At 35.6% G+C, this 10,466-nt stretch overlaps 1 protein-coding gene across 1 annotated transcript; it reads left to right on the top strand.

The window, feature by feature from the left end:
• The first annotated feature begins 9,443 nt into the window (after nt 1-9,443).
• Nucleotides 9,444-10,176, top strand: LOC131071274 (histone H2B). Its single transcript, XM_058007045.2, has one exon. The coding sequence runs from the start codon at nt 9,538-9,540 to the stop codon at nt 9,958-9,960; it is 423 nt and encodes a 140-aa protein (XP_057863028.2). The 5' UTR covers nt 9,444-9,537; the 3' UTR covers nt 9,961-10,176.
• Nucleotides 10,177-10,466: the final 290 nt, after the last annotated feature.

Here is a 10,466-nt window from a genome sequence, read left to right as displayed (position 1 = left end):
CTACAAAAGCCTATCTCGGTTTTTCAAGATTCCCTACAGTTTTATTAGGTCAGCATTCAGTTGGCAAAAAAATTGTCAGTCTCATTCAATCAAATGTTGTCGTGTGGCCAATTTCTCGTTCTACTCATCATGATCATGAACCATCGGTTTTGACATATCCAGTTAGGAATTATTACCCTATGCATGCTCCTATTTCCTCCCCCCAACTCGATCGAACACTCAGGGTCATACCCTACCAGCGTCGTCCCTTGAGCGCCCTAAGTGCTAAAAATTGCCAAACTTTGATGGGCCCTAACTCGAAATCTGTAGCACCTGCGAATGATCCATTTGAACCTACAGGGCCAAAAGAGGGGTCACTACAAAATCCTATCTCATTTTTTCAAGATTCCCTATAGTTTTATTAGGGTGGCATTTTTTTAGTAGATGAAAAAATTGTCAGACTCATTCAATGAAAAAATATAGATAAACAAGCATTACACTGTAGACACATAATGATCATCAATATTTCCATATATTGTATACACATAATTACCATTAAACTTGCATGTGACATGCATGAACGAATATGCAAACATGATTTTTCATCATTATCAATACAACTACACCAATGTACTCATGTACAGATACATTGTATATCATCAATATAACTAAACCAGTTTGCTCATGGACATCGTATATCATCATAACAAAGTTACATAAATTCACATCCATATACAAATACAACATCCCACTTCATCTGCATTAGACATCCTCATGTTTTAAGAGAAAAGCTTACATAGAGCAATGCCTGCATATAAATAAAGACCAAAATAATCAACCGTTTTATGCGGAATGAATGTGCTACAAGAAACAAATTATAAAACTTAATACAAATTATTTTATCAAATTATAAATAGATCATTTGAAACATTTTTAAGACGTACAAGATTGTATAATTATGAAACTTACCAGTTTCTCTAGCAATGCTGAACTACACCAATCAACAATAGAACATGCATCAGAGAAATTTTCACTTGAAATCCTCAGTTGCTCCTTAACTAGAGCTCTCTTCAAATATGCACATGCTCCATCATGCTCCCCCTTCCCATGCCCTGCCTCAAAAAAATACTAAATATGAGGTATATGCCTCTCTACATGCATTTTGTCATGAGTGTGAAGTAGGGTACTTGCAACTGCAACACAAACACTCAATAGATCATTACAAGCATGGTTATCAAATTGAAATAAAATGAAAGATAAACCATGGCAAAGCGACCTATCTCCTCCTAAGAGATGCGAGTGTGGATTTGCTCTCAGATCTAGATGAGCAATCCCAGTGACATGACTACACCAAGACGGAGGATTTAAAATGATATGATGTGCAAGCTAGATAAATGCATGATTAAGCTAGATTGATCCAAGAAGCTAATTATGCTAATGATATGCATGATTATGCTAAATGATAGATGCAATTAAGCTAGATGAGAGATTGATTATGCTATATGATTAAGCAATTATGCTAGAAGATGATCAAATTAAGCTAGATCTAAGATGCAATAAATGATAACAATGATAAACTAGAATGATAGAAATGATATGCCTATAATAGCAATGCTTGAGATGGGATCCATTGTGCTCCAAAATAGGGGATACTTGTAGGATTTCCAAGGCCAGGGGTGAGGTGGTAGGAACCAACGGTCAAGATTGAATCTGAAGATATCAAGGGTCAAATTGGAGGAGGTTGGAGAAGAGGTTGGAGGGAGGGACCCTTGTCATCTGTATGGTGACAAGTGTCAAGGAATCTTTCTCACAAGAGGGCAAATGTCCAAGGGAAGAGACATGTGGCAAAAGTGCCATGTGTCTCAAGGAGAGAATATCCAACCCATAGGAGGTTAGGATGTGCAAGATAGGATAGGGTTAGTTAAACCCAGGATTAGGAGGAATGGGTTAGGTTAGGGTGTTTTTAGGTTAGGTGGTTAGATGTTAGGAGGCATATGGAGAATTTGAATTTAAAATTTCAAATAATAGGGAAAGGCTAATTAACTTTCAACAACTCATAAATTGATTTGTTTTGATTAATTAGGGGATTAGAAGAATGAATTGAATGGGGGGAAATTAATCAATTTGGATTAATTAATCAAAGGGGACTATTGAAATGAACTTATTAAATAAATACTTAGATTTATTAATAAGCAGGTGAATGGGGAATTTAATCAAATTGCTAATGAATTCAATTAAATTGGGAAGGGAGATTAATTAAATAATTGCTTATTTAATTAATTATCTTCAGACCATTTTTTGGTGTATACACATTCTACTCAACCAATAAAACATACGGGCATTCTTGAATTGACCCGTACAGTTATTTGACCATACGAGATGTCGATCAATTGCAATATCTTTCTCATGCAAGAACTTAGAAAAATTCTCGAAAGAATGTTGCACATACTCGGAGGAGTGTGACCTATCATCACTCATATAAAAATGATACTCCCTGATTATCTTCCTGTCCTCTTATGTACTATCAGGAGCATGTCTATATGTAATGTGAACAAAAATAGCAATTTGGATTGAATTGTAGTATTGAGACTGTACTCCATTCTGTGGTTGCAATGTATAGTTCTCTGCAAAATCAACTACCGATACAATAGTGCCAATCGGAAAAGAGTTCTTACACATCCTAAACTGTTGATCCAACCATTGAGACCTATGGGTGTGTCTTGCATACTTGTAGAAAATGTTTTCCTTAAAATCCAAAATAAAATCAGCAACACTCACTTCTCTTGAGACTAATTCGCATCTAGAACCTTCACCTCCACTCTTAAAAACTATATTTCACTGTCTCATATCTTTTTTTCTCAACATAATTCTTTCCAAACTCATGTTCGTTGCCCTCATGAAAACATGAAACAAACTTTGACAACCCACCACATTGTGAGCACTTCTCATTCAAACAATCATTTCTATAGAAATAGCAGGCATCATCTCTAGGGCATAAAAATAGATCTTTCAAGTCTCTTGATGATCTCGGAAATAGAATTGCACCACACTCCTGCAACATCTCATTAGTATGCATCGTAGAACGAATATGGCATAAAAGTTTATGGTACATTGAAAACTTCACATGGTACTTGCAACAACAAGTATTACGAATCTTAAGAGGTACACAATAAAATGGCTTCAAAGATTCAAAGGCCCTTTGTGATATTTGCAAAGTTGGATGTACTTTACACAAAAAATTTGTACAACACTGTTTGGCTTCATTCTAATAAATGTTTGGGATTCAATGTACAGTCTCGGTTGTTGATTCTTAATTTCAAAACATCTTTTACATTAGGTGATACTCTAGAATTAGAGTGTCAAAATTGTTGAATCTCCTCCTTCACATTGTTAGTCAACTTTCTATCAACACATGGAAGCCTCCCACCAAAAGCCCATGTATCATGTTGAAGTGGATCGTCATGTCTTTGTCTTTGTCTTTGTGCAAGTGCTCTATCCAAAGTTTTACAGTTTATGTTCAAATTAACACAAGTTTGTCTCATTTGACAAGCCTTCCTCAATTGATGGCTTACTAAGGAGGTTGTAATCACTCTTTGAGCGGCTCTCTTATCTCTTTCCTTGGTATTCTTTCCAATAGAATTGAGAGCATTAGATAGATTTTTGACGATAATTGAATTTATATCTTCAATTTGTTTAGAAATGGTCTCATCTTTATCATCTTTAGCAATTGAACAAAAAGTTGGCATTGCTCGGTTAATGTCTTATTTGTAAAATTTTGGTCGAAAATTTGTGTAGCCCATAATCGAATGGTTCTTGTTGACCTCTTGCCTTCAAGATTCGCAATAATGTTCTCATCAATTTCAAGTAACCATTTTGGGGTTCTTGAAGGTCTTGGATTTGGAATTTGTCTTTCATCCATGAGAGGGTCTTCATTTCTGAAGTAATTAGGTGTTACATATTGTTCACTTGGTTGAGTAGTTCCACCTTCAATGTCAAAGTTTTCCACATCTTCACCTCCAATGTCAAAAATTTCCACATGTTCACCTCCTATGTCAATTTTTTCTACATTTTCACCTCCAATGTCAAAAAAAATCATATTTACACCAAAATTATGGACACCTTCATTGTCAACTCCCAAATTTTCACTTTCCATTCTCACATCATGTTGAGCATTTTCATTATCACTTTCAACATTTTCAAAATGCTCACCATTTTCACTTTCAAAATCTACATTTTCATTTTCAGTAACTTGTTCATCATTTTCAAATTCAATTTCCTCTTCACTTGAAGTAACATTAGCAATATTTAACATAACTTGTATTCTCCTTCTATGACTTTCTCTATATCGTTCCCTATACACTTCAATTTGGTCATTTGAAAGCTTTCTTTTGCGTTTAGATTTCTGACGACTACTACTCCCCATTTACCTCCACAAAGATGCTCCTAAATGATTGACAATGTAATATTTGACTTTAAGAATCTCTCAAAAGCATAAATTTGTCTCAACCTGTCTAAAAACCCATGATTGTCGATAAAAACCGAGATGTGAAGAATGCAGGTCGTTGGAATCCATAAAATGGCCCACAAAGCTCTTTTTAATTTACAGAAATTGGATATCCAATTTTAATGCATAAATTTGGGGTCCCAAAAATAATTCCTGTTGCCGTCTTTTTTTTAACTGTTGCCACATTAATGGCAGTGGCAAAAATAGGATATCCGATTTGAGTACTCATATTTTAGAGAGAGAGAGAGAGAGAGAGAGATTAGGGGAAAGAGGGGGGAGGGGGTAGGGGTAGGGGGTAGGAGAGAGAGAGAGAGAGAGAGAGAGAGAGAGAGATTAGGGGAGAGGGGTCATATGACCCCTTAGGACCCATAACGACCCAATATGGTGTCATAAGGGGTCATATTGTGTCCTAAGAGGTCATATGGTGTCTTAAGGGGTCATATGACACAATATGACCCATAACGACACAATTTGGTGTCGTAAGGGGTCATATATTGTTTTAAGGGGACATATGACCCAATATGACTTTGTAGGACACAATATGACCCATAAAGATATCATATAGTGTCATAAAGGGTCATATTGTGTCCTAAGGGGTCATATGGTGTCTTAAGGGGTCATATGACATAGTTTGACCCCTTAGGACACAATATGACCCATAATGACACAATTTGGTGTCATAAGGGGTCATAAAACACAATATGACCCCTTAGGACACCATAGGACCCATAACTACCTAATATGGTGTCATAAGGGGTCATATGGTATCCCATGACCCCTTAGGACACCATATGACCCCTAACAATACCATATGGTGTCATATGACCCATAACAACACCATATAGTGTCGTAAAGGATCATATTGTGTCCTAAGAGGTCATATGGTGTCTTAAGGGATCATATGACACAATATGACCCCTTAGGACACAATATGACCCATAACAACACAATTTGGTGTTGTAGGGGGTCATATGGTGTCATAAGGGGTCATAGGACACAATATGACCCCTTAGGACACCATAGGACCCATAACGACCCAATATGGTGTCATAAGGGGTCATATGTTGTCCTTAGGGGTCATACGGTATCCCATGACCCCTTAGGACACCATATGACCCCTAACGACACCATATGGTGTCCTAATGGGTCATAGTGTGTCATAAGGTGGCAAGATGAACCATTATTACAATATAAAAAGCAGTGCCAATACTGCTTACAAAAATTTGACCGAAGGGGTCATATGGTGTCCTAAGGGGTCATAGGACACAATATGACCCCTTCCCCCTCCCTCTCTCTATCTCTCTCTCCCTTCCCCCTCCCTCTATCTCTCCCCCCTCCTGCCTCTCCCTCCCTCTCCCCCTCTCTCTCCCTCTCCCTCCCCCTCCCCCCCCCCTCTCTCTCTCTCTCCCCTAATATCTCTCTCTCCCTCTCCCTAATATCATATACTAATATATTTATAAATTAATATATTGTATATTAATATATTATATATTAATAAATAATAGATTAATTATGTGCAAATTTAGTTATTGAATTTACTTATTAAAATCAGATATCCAATTGTATTAGATATTCGATTCTATCAAATATCCGATTTCTGTTGTACAAATTTCAAATTTCAAATTTTGACTCGAGTTTGCTTTGGGATTTGGCTTGGAAGTGACAAGCCTAGAAAGTCAACTAAAAAAACATGTTTTTTCAGTATTCCTTGATTTTCCAAACTTTACACTAGTGGCTGACGACTTTTTTTATAGCCAAAATTGATAAAACAAAAAGGGTTTTTTAAGGACATTCTCATCTTTCCAACAATATAAGGCTTGTCTTATTTTGACTTTAATAAATAATTATTATTTATTTTCTAATTGAATTCTGACAAAAGTCCTGATTGATAGACTGATTGAAAAACACTCATAGCTTTCAAACGGTATAACATTTTTTGAATCTGAAACATGCGTCACATCCTATGCTTCGTCTACTATAGGAAAAAAAAAATTAAAAATGAATTTCATAAGGTTTTGACCAAGTTAAGGTGGTCAAATGTAGGAGTTTCTGAATTTCTAAAAATCTGTATTAAAAAATTCGTAAATAATTTTTTTTTTAATAAAAAAATGTGTCACATCCAGACATGAGTCTAATACTTATATTATAAATCTTATAAAAAAATATTATGATTTGATTGCGATTAGGGTGGTCAGACATACACCTACTTATCTTTTTCCTAAAATTTTAGTACCACTACATTGAAATTTGAAATTTTCATCAAATAGGATTTTTTTTTTCCAAAAAACAACTAGTAGCTTAGAAACTACATTCAATTTTCTATAGATTCTCTTCTTACATATTTTAAAAATAATGTTCATAACTTATTCAAATTTTCATGTCAAGTTTCATAACTCTGATTTTCTGAAATTTCATAGCCACTTATATGTGTAAATATATATATGTGTGTGTGTGTGTGTGTGTGTGTGTGTGTGTGTGTGTGTGTGTGTGTGTGTGTGTGTGTGTATACATATATACACATAGACATATATACATATATATGTATGTATATATGCATATATGTATATACAATGTATATACATATACATACACATATACATATATATATATATATATATATATATATATATATGTATGTATGTATGTATGTATGTATGTATGTATGTATGTGTACATACATACATACACACATAGATATATATGTGTGTGTGCATGTGTGTACACATATAAATACATATACATATATGTTTGTATATGTATGTATATGTGTGCACACACACACACATAGATATATACATATCTGCATACATACTATTAAGATCTCAAGAAGACACATGTTGCTTAGAAATTGTAGTATGATAGAATTCGGGTAACTATGAATAAAGGGTTGTTGCAAGTTTGATTCCAATGTGACAAGGTGATGGAATTCTAGTAGGCCACAAAGAGCTTGATAGAAATGAAGGGAAATAACAAGTTGGAATAAAGGGTCGCAATGTGATGAAATGAAGACATAACAATTTGGGCAATAAGTAAAAGAAATGTAAAAACCCTTCAAAAAGTAAAAGACGGAAATGTATACACCCTTCCTATTATAGAAAAAGTAATTTCATAAATTGAATTACACAAACCAAATTACATTAACCCCAATTACAGAAAATGTAATAATAGAAAGCCTAATTACATAAATCCTTATTACATTAAAAACCCTTGTTTCTTCTACTTACAATGATGTTGTAAAAAAAAAAATTATTTAAAAAACCCTTATATTAACAATGAATTTTAACAACATGTTTCATAGTTAAACCAAAAAAAAAAATCGCAGAGATTTAACAATATATTATAACAAATATTAATAGTAATGCTTGAAAAAAAACAAAAAACATTATTAACAGTGTCAGTAGTGAGCCTTTTTTTTTTACCAACAACATTATACATTTGTAAAATACTAGTGAAGCTTGAACAAAAGAGTGCATTTCCCTTGTGAGATATGTGTGTTTATGAACACAGATTGTAGTGTTCATAAACACAAAATTGCTAAAAACTTCGCAAAACAAGCACCGACAAATGTAGAGAACATTATACTTACAGATAAAGAAAACAAGCGCCCACAAATTTTTCAGATTAAGAACCCAAAAATTTAGAGAAGATTACAGTTACAAACTAAACTAAACATTTAAAATTTTAAAAACAACAAAACATTAAAAAGAACAAATAATGGAAGGCCTTAGTGAGGAATAATCTTCACCTAGATTGAAGATAGGCTCTCGAAAAACCCCAACAATCCTCTTGTCCGAGGTCGCTTTCAAATCATCTTGTCGATCCTTGCAAGATAAAAAGGGGAAAGTAAATGCAGGTATGGCGTCGATGTTTTAACAAATAATCTAGAGAAAAAATTAGTGAAAGCAAACGTTTCACAAATATACCTGCACATATATCTGAAGAGTTTGCATGGCGTAACAATCACCAAAGAGCTAGAGTGTAGCCATTGTCGACGTTGAAGGGAGACTAGTATCCGAAGTGAGCATTTTCTAAGACCCCGAGTGAACATGTTCTGGTGTGAAAAGAGTCGAACACTCGATAAGACATAGGAGAGAATAGAAGGAAAGTTGGCTCAAATGACGAGGAGTTGGAAGCATTGAATGATTTTCTGCTTGAAAATTGCGGCCAATGCGACGAAAGGAAGGAGAAGGGACACAAAGTTAATGCCACTGCAAGGAAGAGTGTAGGGTGACGACGATCCATAAATGAGAACAAGTTGGATAGAAGAGTGGCCATGCAATGGAATGCCAAGCGGCCACTAGGTCCATTTCAGATGGTACGCCACGCAAATTGACAAGGTGGGCCAAGGCAAGTTTCGATCAGCGCACCAACATAGCAAAATTTTGACACCTTGAACAAATCATCTTATTACACGTGTTAAACAGATAGAAAAAGGAAAAAAAAAAAAATTCTGTTAGTCCACTCGACATTCTGCATCGTCGATAAAAAAAATTAAAAAAATTGATTGAAGATCCATCACATAGACCCACAAAATTAAGATGCGCAGGTTCGAACTCCCCTCCCTTCCATAAGAAACAAAAATTTAGTCAAAATGAGATCAAAATGAGAAATACACATTTTCAAAATTATTGCCGTTGAGAGAGACAAAGAGGCGGCAAGGGTTTTATTGATAAAACCGAATAAAGGGCAGTTAAGGCGGCACCACTTTAACAAATCAATGCATTATGCGGCTCACGCCGTGGTTACATACATTGTGGGTCCCACAATTATCACCGCCGACAAAAAAAATTGCCTAGTCACCAACTCTTTCAGTTTAAAACCGCAACGTGGAGATACATTTTCAACCGTTGATCATAAAGAGACGGTCGAGATTCAAGGAAACCCACGATCCGTGTCAAAACAAATCAACCAATAGTACAATAGATGGAATCTATATATAATGGCAGTACTGAAATTTAAAGGTTCACATAATTTTTGCGTCACCATTTTTATTGAGCTCTGATAATAGTTTTTTTTGTCTCTGTAAATCTGTGTTCTGTTCGGTGTGAAGATCAATGGCTCCCAAGGCTGAGAAGAAGCCCGTTGCTGTGAAGAAGCCTTTGGTGGAGAAATCCCCCATTGCTGAGAAGAAGCTCAGGAAAGCTGAAAAGAAGCTGCCTAAGGATATGGGAGAAAAGAAGAGCAAGAAGAAGCATAAAAACATCGAGACCTACAAGATTTACATCTTCAAGGTTTTGAAGCAGGTTCATCCAGACATCGGCATCTCCAGCAAGGCCATGGGAATTATGAACAGCTTTATCAATGACATCTTTGAGAAATTGGCCAGTGAAGCCGCCAGGCTGGCGCGCTACAACAAGAAGCCGACCATCACGTCGCGGGAGATTCAGACGGCCGTGAAGCTTGCACTTCCGGGGGAGCTTGCCAAGCATGCTGTGTCTGAGGGAACTAAGGCCGTGACGAAATTTACCAGTGCTTAAGGTCTGCACAGCGGAAAGTTCAGACGGTGCTTCTTAGCATAATTTGTCTCATAGAGTTTGTAGTTTGTGCTTTTGTTCAATTAGACCTAGGATTTTAGCTCGTAAATGACAGACCGAAACCCTTTGGAAGGCTCTGATATTTTTTGGATCGTATATTTTGGTTCATGTAAATTCATTCTCTGTTAGCGACAATATCAAAATCTCATGTTCGCCGTATGTCTGGTTTGCTTGCAATTTTTGACGGTGCTTCGTAGCATCACTTGTCTCATAGTATTTGTAGTTTGTGCTTTTGTTCAATTAGATCTAGGATTTTAGTTCGTAAATGGAAGACCGAAACCCTTTGAAAGGCTCTGATATTTTTTGGATCGTGTATTTGGTTCATGTAAATTCATTTTCTGTTAGCGACAATTTCAAAATCTTATGTTCGTCGTATATCTGGTTAGCTTGCATTTTTTTATGGTGCTTCTTAGCATCACTTATCTTATGGAATTTATAGCTTGTGCTTT

Source organism: Cryptomeria japonica, chromosome 8, assembly GCF_030272615.1.
Source record: "Cryptomeria japonica chromosome 8, Sugi_1.0, whole genome shotgun sequence".
In the NCBI taxonomy this organism is placed as follows: Eukaryota; Viridiplantae; Streptophyta; class Pinopsida; order Cupressales; family Cupressaceae; genus Cryptomeria; species Cryptomeria japonica.
The sequence above is the reverse complement of the archived record's forward strand: the minus strand, read 5'-3'. Positions and strand labels throughout refer to the sequence as shown.

What these genes read in the sequence shown, in the direction of transcription:
- LOC131071274 (XM_058007045.2), top strand. Translation starts at nt 9,538, where the DNA reads ATGGCTCCCAAGGCTGAGAAGAAGCCCGTTGCTGTGAAGAAGCCTTTG.